Source organism: Daldinia vernicosa (genome assembly GCF_022497035.1).
Source record: "Daldinia vernicosa strain CBS 139.73 unplaced genomic scaffold F5Y00scaffold_11, whole genome shotgun sequence".
Lineage (NCBI taxonomy): Eukaryota > Fungi > Ascomycota > Sordariomycetes > Xylariales > Hypoxylaceae > Daldinia > Daldinia vernicosa.
Window position 1 is genome coordinate 642510 of NW_025953927.1, and position 16571 is coordinate 659080.

At 47.7% G+C, this 16571-nt stretch overlaps 3 protein-coding genes across 3 annotated transcripts; 1 reads left to right on the forward strand and 2 right to left on the reverse strand.

Moving 5' to 3' along the window:
• Positions 1-1275: 1275 nt before the first annotated feature.
• Positions 1276-4228, reverse strand: F5Y00DRAFT_259824 (uncharacterized protein; the record flags this gene model as incomplete). The annotated part of the gene is made up of 2 exons (XM_048010943.1): positions 1276-3073; positions 3570-4228. The coding sequence occupies 2 exons, from the start codon at positions 4226-4228 to the stop codon at positions 1276-1278; spliced, it is 2457 nt and encodes an 818-aa protein (XP_047867217.1).
• Positions 4229-9822: 5594 nt separating this feature from the next.
• F5Y00DRAFT_19166 (uncharacterized protein) lies at positions 9823-12836 on the forward strand. Its single transcript, XM_048005178.1, has 5 exons — positions 9823-10036; positions 10110-10920; positions 11038-11456; positions 11572-11710; positions 11766-12836. Exons 1-5 carry the CDS (start codon positions 9946-9948, stop codon positions 12571-12573), a joined length of 2268 nt encoding a protein of 755 aa, XP_047867218.1. The 5' UTR covers positions 9823-9945; the 3' UTR covers positions 12574-12836.
• On the reverse strand, positions 12725-15958 carry F5Y00DRAFT_19157 (uncharacterized protein). The gene is made up of 10 exons (XM_048005176.1): positions 15651-15958; positions 15438-15592; positions 14561-15379; positions 14015-14510; positions 13832-13956; positions 13681-13774; positions 13579-13628; positions 13434-13524; positions 13105-13380; positions 12725-13052 (listed from the first exon to the last, which is right to left on the reverse strand). The coding sequence occupies exons 1-10, from the start codon at positions 15697-15699 to the stop codon at positions 12796-12798; spliced, it is 2412 nt and encodes an 803-aa protein (XP_047867219.1). The 5' UTR covers positions 15700-15958; the 3' UTR covers positions 12725-12795.
• Between the last annotated feature and the right edge of the window lie 613 nt (positions 15959-16571).

Below are 16571 nucleotides of genomic sequence, written 5' to 3' on the forward strand. Positions count from 1 at the left end.
CATCTATCTCGATCTTACGATAATGCATCATATAATACAGGAGTCTATCTCAGTGCTGCAACCACCCCTAATCCGTACGTACGTATAATATGGACTGGACCTTGTCTACCGACATAGACGCTCAAAGCTTATTAACTGCCACCCAAACAAATTAGTTAATATTAGAGCTAAATTATAATTAATTTATATTTTTATATTATATTGTACTTCATATTAACCTTTTCCGGGTACCTGTTATTTGTGTTTGTGTTACTGCATGTTGCGACCATCCATTTTTTTTTGGTGGGCTTTCCTGATTGGGAAGATTTTGCAAAAATGGGCCAATCAGAAAAGCCATGGCGGTGGTAGCATCAAACTACCTGTAAGAATCGAAAATCGAAAATTAATTGCGCAGTCTTAGCATTTTCCTCTGAAAACAACACTGTATATTACATTTAAAACATGCACCAACAAAGGGCATAGAACATAGGAAAAATTATTAGCAAATTCTTTGGCCTTTATACGCTTTAGTGACGTTTTTTATAATTTTTTAGCATGCATATTGGGGATGTTTCGGAAGGTTGAAAGTATAGTATATATATAGCATATATTACATTATGTTTAAGGTTGCTAAGCTTGACGAACATAATAGCAATTAAAAATCTAAAACCACAGCAAGATACAGTACCTTCTAACGAATAGAATGATATATATCATTATTATATTTGACTTTGTTTTGCTAGTATAATTGTTGATTATTCAAGAGAGGTTCATATGCCAAGACTGCGCAATTAATTTTCGATTATTACGGACTACCTAACTAGCACAAGTAACATACCCTCAATGACGAGATATTTTTTATATTTTATATGAATACTACCGAATACGACGTCTCAAGAAATCAATCGCATTTACAAACGAAGGGCTGACTATATAAGTAGCTCCTATTACATATGATTCCCGTAATATAATCGCGCTTTTCAGAAGCAAACCTGAAGGAATCGATATCGCTGTAAATCATAAGCCCATACGCTTTTTGAGGGGCACATAGCCCACTTTTTGTTGTTTGGTTCCATGCCTCCAATCGTAATCTGTGAAGATTGAAAGAGGGGGTATCCAGTCTAAGATCTAGGCCGTTCCTTCTATAACGTAGGTGTTTTTTTTTTTTTTCCCTTTTAGTCGAGTAAATGGATACTATCCGCAAAGGCAAGGCACGGAAAACGTAGTGAAAGATGCCGATTATTAGTACATGATGAAAGTATTAAGTCTTGGGTCACGACGCTGCTAACGACGCTGCTAACGACGCTCGCTGAAATTTTCTCTGTCCCGATCAGATTCTTGGGCTGCAGGGCGAGGAGGATTCGGATGAGGTTGCGCGTAGGAATGTTGACGGTGGTGATGTGAAGATAATTGCTCGTGTGAGGCTTGCGGGCGGAAGATGGTGGGTAGCTCATATCCACCGATGGGCCCCTGGGGGGTATTGGTATGGCTAACTGATGGTGTGCTCTGGTGACGCGTGTGTATATAACTGGGTTCGAGGAGAATGGGACCCGGCCCCAAATTTGACAAAGGGGATGGATAGGCACCAGGGCCTGGCTGGTTCAGTAGTGGCAGACCCTCATAAAAGACTGGTGGAAATCGCGCCGGAGGTATTATGCCTCTACCGTAAGCTGTCGGATCCGTGAAATAGGCGGCCGGCATTGTAACGACCGGCATTGTAGCGGCCGGCGTTGTAGCGGCCGGCGTTGTAGGGTGGTTGACAGAATGCCGGTAAGTAAAGCCAGGATGGACGCTGCTGGCTTCGGAAAAAGACCGCTGGTGGCCGCTAATTCCTGGTGCTACGCTTATCGGCCGAACTTGATTCCGCTGAGGACCCAGATTAGGCCAACGATTGTAGCCGGATTCTAGGGCTCTGGTGCTTTCGTGATGGCGATATGGCTCCTCGGCACGGTTGTCTTGGATATTGCCAAAGCCTTGGCGACGAGGAAGAGGATGGATGGGTCCTAACTGAGAAGGATGTTCTGGTAGCCTCGAACTCGTAGATGTATGAGGAGGACTATATAGAGGTGTATTGGATAATAGAGGTGTATTGGATATACGCCGACGTTTTTCATCATGAGGTAGGAGCGTATCTTCTTGTCGGACATACGTGGGTTGGCTTACGCGACGCATCATGGGGCGTGGCCCGGGCTCAAGAGCGACGCCAACCGACCGAGAGCGTTTATGGACAGGGCTATCTTTCTGCCTCGTCAATGTCTTGGAATTCGTGTCATTCGAGGTGTCCATGGAGATGTTTGGGAGAATCTCTATGTCGGGAATCTGGGTACTGTAATTCTCTCTTATCTCATTCCTCATGCGGGCCACAATTTCCTCGATCTCGGCCGTGGTATACCCACTGCCGCACCTGTCACGTAGCCAACTAGGCACGGCGGTGCCGTTTAAAACAGCGTTGTCCGGTATAACATCGTCTTCGTCTTCATTATATTCACGATGAGAACGCTTCTTGAAGGATTTTTCCTCGATACGAGTCTTCTCTCTTTTCCTCATAGACAATGACCAATCCTTGACTACTCCTGGCTGTCCAGTTCGCTGATTTTCGTCACTCCATTCCTGAACACGGCGGATCTGCCTCTGTACCAACTCACATTGGGTGTCAGCCCACTCCGGACCATTACGATAACGACTGCGTTGGTAATGCTTGCGGCAGTAGTGAACCCAAACTTTCGTAGGTATGTTTCGCGTACACGTCTTATTTCTACCGAATATATGCGAAATGGCCTTGCGGAGTGTAGATCCCGTGTCGCAATCCTGCTGATACATACAGACAGGCAGTCCATCCTGGGAAAGGTGACTGTCGAAGGCTGATGGAGGGGACATCGCCTGCATGGCGTGTCCTGATCGAGATCGACCGAAGGGGGGGAGATTAACCCGAGGCGGAGGCGAGAAAGGACGTTGAAATGCGACAGAGAAGGGAGGAAAGGTTCGATCAATCCCTTCCGTGACATTAAAATCAGGGGCAGAGATAGCCCTCTTATGTGCTTTGGAAGAATCAAGAGGAACGAGATGGCCAAGATCGGGCTTAGTATCTCTGGTACTAAGGTAGCGTTAGTAAATAGAAGATACTGGATGTGGCCGAGGTTGGACAATAAACCCTTGGCTTATATACAAATTCGAGGGAGCGATGATTGACAAGACGTTAGGAAAAGAGAACATGTGGTATCTCGACAGATCTTCAAACACCAGCATGTTGAGATAAAGTGATAGTATGAGCAAAGGTAGTTTAGATTAGGAAGCTTAACACTTGAGATGGACCAAAGGCTATAATAGGTCCAATTGGGTATGATAATGAGGGTTTTGAAGGGTGATAAGCCCGTATGTGTAGGATTAGGTGTAGGACCAGCAAATCGTTGCACAAACTAAAAGTGACTGGTGATTAATCCCCTGAATTTGACCCATGACACTTGATTCGGGGATCGGTTTGACGATTTTCGTCTGAGCAATAGACCAATTAAGAGTAACTTAAACTTAAAGCAATTTGTCTTGGACGGTTATTGAATAAAAAAAAATAAAAAATAAGAATGCCTACTCACATGGTTGCGTCTCGTCTATCAGTCTGGTTTACAGCTACCCAGCCCTTCGACATTAGCATGGTATCGGATGGTAAGCTGGCTCCTATTGGATCCAAGGCCGGTAGTTCCGTACGGATTGTAGGCGGGTATGTGATTGCTTCATTTGCTGGTTTCTGGTTCGTACCTGGTGACATTATCTTGGGAATCGTAAGCTCGGCACGGTCGGGCTGAGTGTGTTGAGCTCCACCAACCGTAGACGTAGATGAAATCCTCGAGTGGGATGATTGAGTCGACGTGGAGGAGAGGCTACTATGACTCTCAGAGAACTTGTGTCGTGGCGACCTAGGACTGCCGGATACTGCAGGCGATGTAGTATTAGACGTTGGATGTATTATCGCTCGAGTCGATGTGGTGTCTAATGTTAGTGGGAGTGCGTATCCATCGGCGTTCCATGGTGTCCTACTCCGACATGGTAATCTCGTTCCGTGTTCAGGGGCTTGCTCTTGGGACGAAGTACGCGGAGAGGGTAGATGACTTGCTGTCGTCTCTGTCGTTCCTGTCGCCTCCGTCGTCGGCGGCACCGAACTGGTGCCATGGCCCACGATGTCCCGTTCCTCCGTACTTGTGGCTGCTTCTCCTTGCACCGACGACGTCTTATTAAGAAGTGAGTTAACATCCATGCTTCTTGCAGCCAAGAATACCAGCTCAAAATATAGCTTGTTGTGAAGTTATGGTTCTAGTCCACGAGACTAAGCCGTAGATAACGCGCTGGCGAGACGATATAAAAGGATTTGTTGCCAGCCCTGCTAGTAAGTATAAAGTGAACCACAACCTCGACAACAGTTCCTAGCCCGTTCAGATAATCGTCCAGGAATTTGAATTAATAAGGTCAGCTCTTGGTTGAAGCTGTGCGTCTGCTGATTAAACTTCTCCCCAAACCGACGTGTATGAAATGTATAGTTCGTATAATTCGGAAAGTTTGTATAGTTGAGGTCCGCAACTCGTCGTTATCCGCCATTCCCATGATAATGTCGTATATCCAATAAGGGATTCCAATGCCTAGGAAGTGAAATACCCCATTTACAAGGCGAGGAACGGCCTTCCTCACGCCTTATAAGCTGCCAATGTAGCAATCTAACCTATAATGCGAGTTTGGTGGGGAGGCGACTGTTAAGGTGCCTGATATGCCTGACTGTATTAGTGTATTGGTGTATTAGTCTCGTATAGCAACACGGTGGTAATTTCCTTTCCTCTGGCGTGAAGAGGAGATGATGTCGCAAAAGCGCTATTGCCGGGTTCCTCCTTCTCTCTATACAACTATGTGTAGGAAGGTAAGAACGAGCGACATGACTGGATTTAGATAGACTGTGTAGGATGTGTAGGATGTGATGTAGGAAGTGGGGGATCTTGAGCTTTTGTTGTCCGGGGAAGGTGCAACCAGGGTCCAGTGCCCGACTTTTAGGAGGGTTATATAAGTAATAGACAGATCGACGCTAAAAGAAACCAATCATATGTACAATCATATGTAAATGGTTGAAAAGATGAATGTGACTCTGCGCTCGAGAAAAGAAGGAAGGATGATGTGCTTTGCTTGCGTGGCCACTAAGAAGAAGATTTTCCTAGTACCTACCTAAGGGAAGTCAGATCATGGGGGGACCGAAGAAAAAAGCGACAAGAACCTATACTTCCTATTAAGCCCCTTGTTACCTATTTGATGGAGCTTGACGGAGCTTGCCTGAAACGTCAAACTAGTTGCAGGCCTGATATTCTCTCCGTAGTATGTATTCTGGGTAGTTAAGAGTCAGTAATGAATAGGTGAAAGGCCTCCTTCCTCGACCGGTCTAGAAACCCTCGAGGTCGAATATGGGTAAGAAGAGTGGTCACTCTAGAGGTGTCTAGAGGTGTCAGAAACGGAGCAGGTTCAGGTGATGCCGAGGGGGGGGGGGACGCAGGGGAGTCGGATAGAGATGCCACAGCGAAGTTAGGACGGCATTCGCGGGTGGTATGTCCACGGGTGAAATGGCCGTTCTAGCTCGAGAGTAGCAAGGCTGTGTCACTGCTGTGTGTGTGTGGGACATAGGGGAGTAGCTGGATATGACAACCTCTTGGAGGTGGTGTAACTTGGGGTATCCGAAAAGGAAACAGATGCTTGTCTCCGAGTTTGGGCTCAAGTCGTTAGGAAGCTAGAACGAAATCTTGTCCTGAGTCCGAGGCGGAGGCTGATCAGAAGCTGCCGATGTGTTAATGGGTGGGTAAGAAGAGACTTATTACGGTTAGCATGGCGAATAGACGGTAACTATAACTATAAGATGAAAAGGTATTATTCTACCTAGAGCAACGTTACTACATAACTTGATGGGCTTACGTGGATATCTCAATGTTGGTGAAGTTGTTCCGCATACCCTATAGTAAATCATGAATAAGTTAAGTTCTTGAAATCCTTATCCCTATGGTCGTCAAGGATCTCGCCTGTATCTTTTTCGAAAGCTGTATGGGAATGTGGGGCTTACAAGACGGGAGAAGCCAGATGGTAGTTCTTCGGAGGCCACCCGTGTGTCGGATCGACGTGTTGTAGATCATGGCGTCAAACGTACATAGTATCGTTTCTCCGTGATCTTCACAGGGTCTAGCCCGGCCAGGATACCCTTGAATTGAATGCTGAGAATGGTTAAGCTCGCTGAAGATTAATAGACGAAACGATATATTGTTAGATACCTATATATCTAGATTGGAAGAAAATCCGAGCGAAATCTAGAAAAGCATAATCTACCTACCTATAACTCATTTTTACTATAGAAATTAAGTTTTCTTTCAGTGCGTCCGTTACAAGAGGCTGCAACATTCACATTATATTATTCATGGCCCCTACGCGGCTTTCTTATGATGGCCCTCGTGTGTATGCGCTAATAGTCTTAACAGGTAGACCTGACCGAGCTGATAAACGAATCCGTGCAGTGCGTGCGTACATTATTGTAGGTATTGTACATAGAAACCGTGATATAAATGAGATCCAAGATAAGATTTGATCTATTGGGAAGAAACGGTTGATATAATTAGTACCCAACTTAGTACTGCAATATGATCGACGGGCTGAGACCCTCCCTACTGGGCCTGAAACTCATGCGGTGTTTGACACCGAAAGGGAAAGGCTGCTGGCCGCTAAGATCAGAGAGCCGCGATCTACACGTGTAAGACCGGACTATGGCCCGGCCGACGACAGGGTATTCTATATGCACTTAACCCCCAACCACGCCGGTATGTACCAGGCATCATAGGGCGGAACCGATGCTCACCGATAGCGTTCGGGGGTTGGATGTTGTTCATCGACGACGCTTTGGCTATTACTTCAGGCTTTCCTAAGCGGGGCGCAAAACTTACCCTACCTGGCATAGTAGAACATCAGAACGTGGATGAACACATGCTATTGTACAATAAGGGACAAGCGCTCGTATTCCTCATCACAAAAGGACCAGTTCTCAATTTAATGTTTAATGGTGTGGTTTTCGATTGTATATATTGACTAAGATATTTATAAGTTAGTCATTGCAGAACACCTGTACGCGTATGTCATGGTGAGGTATGCAGCGGTATGCAGCGGTATGCAGTGGCATGTAGCGGCATGTAGCGGCATGCAGATATGTAGGGGCGGGCTATTAGTGCTTCCGCATTAGTACGCCTATCTATCAATCCCTTCATCTGATACGAATGACGAGCCGAGATCGCGGCAACGGGGACTAATATAGCTAAAAGTGTTGCTATCAAAAGTATATATACGTAATCGGACTGTCAACAAAAATCCTATTTCTTCTTAAACTCAGGTGTAGCGTTGGGGGTCCTTTGAGTTTAGAGAGGCCCGGGCCCTGTTTGTTGTTTTAGTGGATGTTCAGTAGCCCAGCAGGGTCCAGTCTAACTACCTCCTAACCTACGGATCCGTACCTCCTACATGTCATATGAGATAACAGCGGCATCAAAAGAAAAGGGTGAGCTTTCGTCTTATCTAATACCCTCATCGATGCCCTTTGACCCGGTTGACCAAACCGCTTGTGCGGATCTCAACCCTTCTCCACTGCTGCAAATACCCGCTGCTTGCGAAGTGAACAGCCGAATCGAGATGCTATTAGTTTCATATGGGACTATGGGCCGCTGTTGCACCTACGTTTTGAATTCGTCTTCGCTACCGGATTTTTTATTTGCGACTAAACTCTAGGGCTTAGTTGCTTGCGTATAAAGCATCCATCAGATGCTCAGGGATGAATCCGAAGTCGGTATATAAAGAACAGCCTCATGCTCATGTGTAGACCGGAGGACGGAGGAGTCGGCGTTGAATGAGCAAATGCTCGAAAACAAGGTTTGTTTGCGGTTTTAGCCATCTACCATCAATGATATAGTGGTGTTGATATCGAACTTAAGTTCCAGCTAACCGAATATTCTAGATGGTGTCAAGGTGTCAAAGATGGTGTCAAGGTGTCAAAGATGGTGTCAAGGTGTCAAGGTGTCAAGGTGTCAAGTGAAAGGTGTCCGACCCCGTCTACGGATCAAGAAAGCTAATCCTCGCACTAAAACATACTGGAAAGAAATCGGCACGAGATCGACATAGAATATTAAACCGTTGCGGTAGGTAGCCTCGTCCACGAACTAAGGAGCCCCTAAACACCCGTCAAATGCGGCTGTCCTGGTACCTAACACAAGCGAATTTCTCCGAAGCATGTGCGATTGGATAGTCCGTCTGACAACAACCGATTCTATAACTCTGTGCGACCCGGGAGACGACTAAAGCCCCAGCCACGTCGTCATCTGATGTTCGATCCCGCCGAGCTAAAGCACAGTCGATGCTCATCGCCGGAGGGCTAGAATTCGTTTTGTCGCACACGCTGAGTTCCCATTGACTAAACGAGACCTGCTCTTTTCAATTTTCAACCGTCATCCTCGGCGCCAATACTTTGTATATCGTATAACTACGCTGGTAGATATGGCGGTTATATGCTTCTATGCGCTATGCTGCGCGCCTATATGCAGCAATTTGGGACATGCTATGTTACGAGTGTAGTGTGGTGTAGTGTACTGTAGGCTTATCGAATAGACCTCACAAGTCATACCGAGGAAGAGAGAATTAAGAGCTTGGAATCGTGCCTTGCTCTGCAACTACCCTCAACGGAGATTTCGTGGCCCGTAAACCGGTAGCTTACAGGAGACCTTTTGGCCGGTTGTCGAGCCGGGTGCCACCAACTCTTGGCCGCTATAGTTCCACGCAAACACAATGTTAGACTTCGGTCAACAGGCACTATGTTGGCCTAAAGTGCCTGATGTCGGAGAGATCTGGTCATAGAAGCAAGTATCCGATAGATGACAGATCAAAAGTTGGTCTCGTCTCTTGAGGTCGAGAAACAGCTTGCATCACTAGTGACTAAGGTACAGATGCCGCTTCCCGTATTCACAGTTTTCTACCGTCGTGTGATTGTTCATAGTCTTATTTATTCGTGTACTTAAGCAGAAACACTAGCAAATCAGGGGGAAAGGCCATCTCTTAGAGACCCAAACAGGGGTCAAACATTAGCGGTCAAACATTAGCGCTACTCGCTACCAGCTGTTTTTATATAGACTTTTGGCCCGGACCTTCGTATACCGCATCCTCTAAGAAACAATTCATTCTAGGGCACGGACCACGGAGATGAACTATACGATATTTGGAAATGATTTGAGCACATTTTACTATAAGATACTTTAGCGAAACCTGGATATGGTTTAGATCATTGCAAATATAGTGTAGTTGATGTCCGTGGTCCGTGGTCCGTGCCCTAGAATGAATTGTTTCTTAGAGGATGCGGTAAGTGATAACTCATTTTATTACTACTAGCTTTTACCTTGCTACTGTACATATGTACCTACCTACGTAATGTATGTAATAGAGTTATCGATCCACGTGCTATGCCCATTCCTATCTTGAAACTGCGCCTCTCGAACGACTTAGCAAACCCCATCTAATCTAATCTATTAGGTACATGTATTGTACATATAACTCGCTGACAAATTCGTCCGTGAACTCGGCCGAACCCTCTTGGCATCAAGTTCAGGGTCAGATTGACATCTCTTCCCGGCGAGCAAAATGAAGAATACCCGTCTTTCAAGAATTAAACTAGTATTTTTCTGCATACCTAACTACCTACCTAAGGTAGTATATTACTCTAAATGTGTGTGAAACCAACTTTTCTCTCTACTTGATTGCAGTCTTTGTGGGGTTGTCACGGACTTCCCGCACATACATACATTAGGTAGTAGATGGGTAGAGTGTTAACAATTAGGTACTATACCCCAACGAATCGAAACTCACGAGGAACAAAAAAATACTACAAACCGTGGCCAATCTTAGGCCCTCACTTTTTCGTAAAGCCAAATACAGATGTCTCACCACGCGACACGAAGCTCGAGTGGGGGCGACTCTATTGCGAAGAGGAGAAAGATCCGGAAGGGAACTCATAGTTGTTGGGAATGTAAGTCTCTCTCTAGCAGTAGCTAGGCTCATAAGAGTATTAAATCGATACTAAACATACTCCCACCGGAAAGGCAGAAGGAGGAAGACTCGTTGCCAATATGCGTCGGCTACAGCTTCCATCTGCGCTGGCTGTGAGGCCCGGGGGACGGTCTGCTTAAGCCAGGAGTTTCCGGACGAGCAACCCCTAGCTTCGGATAAGGGGCTATCGCAGAGACTAAGTAGGGTAGAGGGTCTGTTAGAGAAACTCGTGGAGCATACTACGTATCCTTCTTATACTCCTAGCCAAGTAGGCGGGCCCCTTACTTCCTCCGTCTCGGCCGAAGACGAACTGGATTCGTCACCCAACATGCTTCGTCCGTCTACGGCCGAGCACCCCCCCGTCGCGGATATCTTCGACGCTCTGCGTGGAGATAACGGGTCTAGCGCTTCCATCCAGACGTCTTTCGTGCCGACCGTAGTATCGACGCAGGCCGAGCTGGTGTCCACCCTCCCTGCCAAATTTGCCCGGATATCGAAGACCCTCCATGCGATGTTCCCATGCCAGCACGACATCGATACTATACTGGCAGTGGGCTCCGGCGCGGTATTCGTCGTAGCATACTTCAATGGCTACGAGGCCCCATATGAGTCACCATCTACCGTCTCGGAAGTCCCGCCTGTGTCGAGTCACCCTGCCTTGCTAGCGAAGCGCTTAATGCAGCTTACTCTCTGCATTCAGAGGATATCTAAGGGGAAGTTTCCGAAAAATCTAATCTCGAGAGAGCCCATCCGAGCTCAGATAGGCAGATATGTCAACGTGGTTTCGGACCTTGTTGCTTCTAATGATGACCTCGTCGGCTCTGCTGAAGGTCTCGAGACACTCACTTTACTTTCGTTATATCAGTAAGTTACCTACGGAAACACTTATCAATATCTCAGTATTTTCCTCGACATCTCTTGTTACATTAATAATTATGATGGAAATAAACACCTCATTATTGACAATGCCAATCTTCTTAGTTCCAACGTGGGCAATTTACGTAAGTCCTGGCTAGTCCTCCGGCGCGCCCTCGCCGTCATTCAGCTCATGGGTGCGACTAGATGGTCGGACGACAAGCCACTGAAGTCGATCGACCCGCGATCGGACCCGGTGACTCGCTCCCGAGGTAGTGCGTTATGGCATCGCATGAACTTCTCTGATCGTTACTTGTCTCTACTCCTCGGCCTTCCTGCCGCCAGCGAAGACGATTCATTTGCTACCCCTGGGCTACTCGACGCCGACCTCCCAGCAGATAAGCTTAGCAAACTGCACTGTGTCATCAGCGGCGCCATCATTAAGCGGAATGCGAGCTATCATGGAAAAGGGACGGCAGCTCTGGATGCCAGCTTTGTTGCAACCCAAGCTATTGACCGCAGCCTCGATGCTGCTGCTAAGTCCGGTATGGAGTTTCTACCCCCAATCTCCTACCCCCCTTTTCCCGTTTCATCAATCTTGAGACATTCCCAAACCCCTTACTTTCCCTAAAGGAACAACAGCTAACTCCTTCTTACTAGTGGGCGCAGAGTGGTGGCAGCCAGTAAAGCCTCCCGATACAACCACCGCAACATCAAAAGAGCTGATAGACGCCCACACGCACGTAATGATGCAGATGAATCATTACCACCTGCTCACCCTACTCCATCTACCTTATTTGTACGTAACGCCGAGGCCGAGGCCTTGCTAGAGTAATCATTAACTCATTAAACAGTATCCGCGACCCTAAAGAACGCCGCTGGGACTACAGCAAGACAACATGTCTCCATGCCTCGCGCAAGGTTCTTGAAGCCTACCTCGTCTTCCGCCATCTCACCGACGCGGCCGGAGCCTGTCGCCACACCGACTACGGTGCGCTAACGGCCTCCATGACGCTACTCCTAGGCTACCTGGACCCCAAGCTGCGATCGCGCGACCCCCAAACAAGCTACCAGCGCAGCGCCGACCGCAAACTGGTCCTCGCAGTTCGAAACGTCATGCAGGAGGTAGCAGAGAGAGATGACGACAAGCTATCGCGCGAGACCTCCGATATAATCACGCGCCTGCTACCCCTGACGGATGTCGACTTGACGGCCAGCAGCTCCAGTAGCCTCGACGCTCCCGTGCGCCTTGAGATTCCGTATCTAGGAACCATTAATATCAACCCGGTCAGCAGGCGGATGCAACAGGACCGACCCCAGCTTCCGCAGGATGGTCCCTATACTCCATCAGCACCAGCCAACTCTAATAACAAGAGACACGCAAAACAGGATCGTCCTCAGAGATCAACAACCATACCCGAAAACGTATATGCAAATAACGATCCTAATACTACCCCAATAGACCCCAGTTTACAGCAGCAACCCCTCGAAGCCCCTCTGACCTTTTTGAACTCTCTCGGGGAAGATGCTAATTTCTCCTTCATGCAATTCGAGCCCGCGGATCCGTCAGGCCCGTATCAATTACCAGAGCTTGCGGCGGACATGGACGAATGGACATTCCAAGGCTTCGACGCCAATTTCTTCGAAAACCTATTTTCGTAATGACATTGCTCCTGCTATAATTTGAGCACCTAGCGGTTTCACTTCAGGCACGTCAAGAATATGGACTTGCCATGGGGTAGGTAATTCGCACGTATATGTATATGTATATGTATATATAATTTTTTTGGACTGTCTCAGAGACACCCCGGGAAGTAGAAACATATGTACAAGAATTTTGTCCTAGCGTATATAGCCGTTAATCCTAAGATTACTCAAGTCAGTCTATGGTAGGGTAATGATCTGTCCTCCGGTATTCTGAGGCGCTTTTGTAGGGGCCTTCGGCGACAGAGCCAGGATCTTCTCGGCGGCGAATTCTGCCGCAGCCACGATCATAGCTGAAGGGTTTCCGGTCACCATGCCGGGGAAGATTGATCCGTCAACGACGAAGAGGTTGTCGGTACCGTAGACCTTGGTGTTAAGGTCAACGACAGACGTGCCGTTCTCCTCGCGACCGTCGTCCGGTCCCAGCTTGGCAGTACCTATCAGATATTAGCAAGAATATTAGTATGGAAGCAGCTTGGCGATACTAACCCATCCAGTGGTTTGAGCGACGCTTAGCGGACGTCACCTCAATGGCGTCAACATATGATTCTGTGGTTTGGTTTGTGGCCGGGAGACGGAACTCGAGATCCTTCACGGTGCTCAGAGCATTTCGCAGGTTCTCGATGCCCTTGATAACAGCTGCCTTGTCATTCGGGTCTCGAAGGTAGGGCGGGGTTGAGACAACCGTGCTCAATCCCGCGTTGATTGTCATGCGACCACGAGACGTCTGACCTCTTCCGAGATATTGGCTCATAATCATCGTGTCTGTGCAGCATTAGCTATGTTTCCTTATAGGCTTCCATTACGTAGAGGCATACTGGTGGTGTTCGTCAGCTCGGAGCCTTCGACACGGGCTGTCCATTGGAGCTGACGGACTACGCCATCCTCGCCTTCGATTTCGTCCCAGAACTAGCGGTTTGATCAGATATGCTTTTCAGAGACAACACATTTAGGTACACATACCACAGGTCCGATGTTAGGAGCAGCTTGCGCCAGAATGCCGGTACGGTTGGCTATCAAAGGTAAATAAATATCCAAGGCCATATCATAGACTATCGTGCTTACCAAGATACTTCTCCTTGTCCGAAGGAATTGGCGTGTCCCACGCCTCGTAGAAGTCGTAGAATACGACATCTGGGTGGGTGAAGTAGGTGTCGGTCTAATTTTAATCGAATTAGAGAGAATCCCATCTATTGATACCTCGAGATCCACTTACGTTGACGTGGTCCATTAGGTTATAGCCGACTGGCAGGTTAATCCAATCATCTTTTCCAATGAACGATTCACCATCAGAAGCCGAAGCAGCAACGATATCAAGTTGATCGGCCGGACCAATACCACCTAACAAGATTAGCACGTTGTTCTGAGTATGAATAAATATTGTATCATTGTCACTTACTCCTGAGAAGGAACTTAGCCGAGCCGAACGTTCCAGCCGAAACAATAACGCGTCCGGTGTTGGCGGTAACGTTGACGGTACCGTATCCACCTCCCTCTACGGTACAGTCTAGCTCAACTCCGGTGATATGGCCGCCTGTCCTAAGAGCTCTCCTAACAGGGGTGTTCATCCAGAGCGCGAAGTTATCACGCTTAGCAGCGGTAACAAGATAAGTAGCCATAGGACCACCTCTCTCGCCGTTGGAGAACATATATGTTGTCGCACCAAAGGTATGGTTCTTCTCAGTCGGAGCATCATTGGGGACAGGAACGTTCTTCCATCCTGCCTTCTCCAAACCGCTAGAGATGACGTCGAAACCCTGGTGCATATATAGTTCACCATCCTGAGAGGGCCTTGTGGTTCCGGGAATGCGCTTGAATGCACGGTCTGTGGCGGTCTTAAGATCCGAATTGTGCCATCCGGCAGGGAAGTTCTCATCCCAATCCTTCGGGTTTGCCTGAAGAGTATCAGCATGTAAATGTAAAAGCCACGACTAAGGTAACCTACCCTCCACCACAAACCAGCGTTAACAGCTGTGCCTCCACCGAGAACACATCCAGCCATTTGGTCGGTATCTAAGCAAGCGACACCATCCGAATCAACCCAAATTTGGTTGCAAAGACCCGGAACATCGAATCGTGTGAGATCCGTCTTCTCGAGCCAGAGCGGCTTCAAATTTCCTCCCCATATTCCCGAGGATGGCGGCCCCTTCTCAATCAATAGAACACTGTGGCCCTCCTCGCTTAATCGATCGGCTATGGGGATACCACCGGCTCCGGCACCGACCACGATGTAGTCGAATGATTGACCAGCCATCTCCTTAGCACAGACACGACCCGTCGATGGTGGGTTGCCGGGATCACTAGGAGCGCATTCGCCGGGGACGTCCTTCGTTGCTAATGCAGCCCAGTCGGGGTACTTGGCACTTGTAAGACCTTCCAAGGGAGCACCAAACTGTCCAAATGCTTCATGTTGCATAAATTTGATATTAGCAGGGCACTCAGGGTTAGTAGGAACAGTCTTTGCCGAGGCTCGTCCTAAGACAAGTAGTCCGCCACTGGTTTCAACGTGACCAGTGGAACCTTCCTGGTCCCAGGCGAAGCAGTTCTGGCATCTGTAAATAACCTCGAAGCCAGTTTCAGTCACCTTGGATGAGATCTGAGTCAAGGTTGCGTTTCCGGTATAAACTCCTGGAAGGCTGTACCCAGTTGCGAATCGGAAAGACGTGAGGACTTGGTCTTTATACGGCCAAGCAATGAGCAGCAAGGCCTGCGTCATCTGTCCCGACTCTCCATGGGAGATACCACACCAACCCGTAGAGCATTGCTAAAGGAAAGGTCAGTATAATTATTGCCAAGGTACCTAGGTAGCTATATCTGCATACCAGTATACCAATATACTCATCGGCATCCTTGGTTAAGGCATCCTCGGGTAGTGCGAGACCAAACGTCTGGTCACCCTGAGCCCATGTGCCAAACTCAATCCCCGTGTCTGGGTCGGTATATTTGACTGGGTCTTGAGCAAGAGTAGTCCCAAAAGCTTGCAAGAATTTAGCATATATTCTCACATGTCGAGGAGACAGAAGGCTTAGACTTACTAGCAGCGGCTGCTAGAACAGCAGTCGCAATACGTGAGAAGGACGGCATATTGAGGTCGCTGGCCAAGGATCCAAGACCTGGGAAGACGTGACTAGTGGGCTATAGAAAAGAGGATTTGAGGCGACTAATAAATGGCATCACGCCGTGGGATCTGTGAAGCCAAGACACAAATCGCTCGCCCGGTTTTCCGGGAAAGAGGACGTGATAGGACATGATCTGCAAGACAAAGATACTGTAACTACTGGTAAAGTCGAAGGACCTGGCTAAAGCACCGACAGGATTACGGAGGACGGTGCCGGAGAAGGCTCGTATAGAAAAGGGTATAGCACAGATTATGCCAGCGGGCTATAATGAAGGCTCATATATTGTTGCAAAGCCGGGAAGAGGAGAGGTGTGAAATGTGAGCCGACTGGTTAGAATAGACGATAGACGCTTAGGGTTGCCATGCAGAAGCGCCTAGTAATAATCCTGGCGATATTGATTCACGGAGGCAAGGTGAAAAGGAAAATCGAAAGAAGATAGGCGACTCGACAAGTCATTGAGCCTGAGATTAGGATACCAGGTATACTACTTAGTATATTTGGTATATTTGGTATCCAGTTCGAGAAGGACGTATGTAAAAACACCATCTCGAGTAAACAAGGTACTGTATAGGACTATCGAGTACCTACATAGTGTACATATGTAGGCCAAGTCGGATGTGTAACGGAATGAGAGAAGATCGACGGCAGCTAAACAAGACCCGGGGTAAGCTTCTGTCAGGGACAGATGAACATCTGAATGAACGTCTGGAACGTGTAGCCGTGGTCCAATAATACGACAGGGAATTGTCATGGAATAAGTCAAGCATTACCTAGAGTGGGCGCACCAGTGAACAGCGAAGTTGGAGATAAAAAAGGGAAGGTTATTCGTTTATGGTA

Excerpts from the sequence above, each read along its gene's own strand:
- F5Y00DRAFT_19166 (XM_048005178.1), top strand. The coding sequence starts at position 9,946 with ATGTCTCACCACGCGACACGAAGCTCGAGTGGGGGCGACTCTATTGCG. Across the intron at positions 10,921-11,037 it reads ACTTTACTTTCGTTATATCA|TTCCAACGTGGGCAATTTAC; the intron begins GTAAGTTACCTA and ends CAATCTTCTTAG. Across the intron at positions 11,711-11,765 it reads CTACTCCATCTACCTTATTT|TATCCGCGACCCTAAAGAAC; the intron begins GTACGTAACGCC and ends CTCATTAAACAG.
- F5Y00DRAFT_19157 (XM_048005176.1), bottom strand. The coding sequence starts at position 15,699 with ATGCCGTCCTTCTCACGTATTGCGACTGCTGTTCTAGCAGCCGCTGCT. Across the intron at positions 14,511-14,560 it reads ACGCTGGTTTGTGGTGGAGG|GCAAACCCGAAGGATTGGGA; the intron begins GTAGGTTACCTT and ends GATACTCTTCAG. Across the intron at positions 13,629-13,680 it reads GGACAAGGAGAAGTATCTTG|CCAACCGTACCGGCATTCTG; the intron begins GTAAGCACGATA and ends TACCTTTGATAG.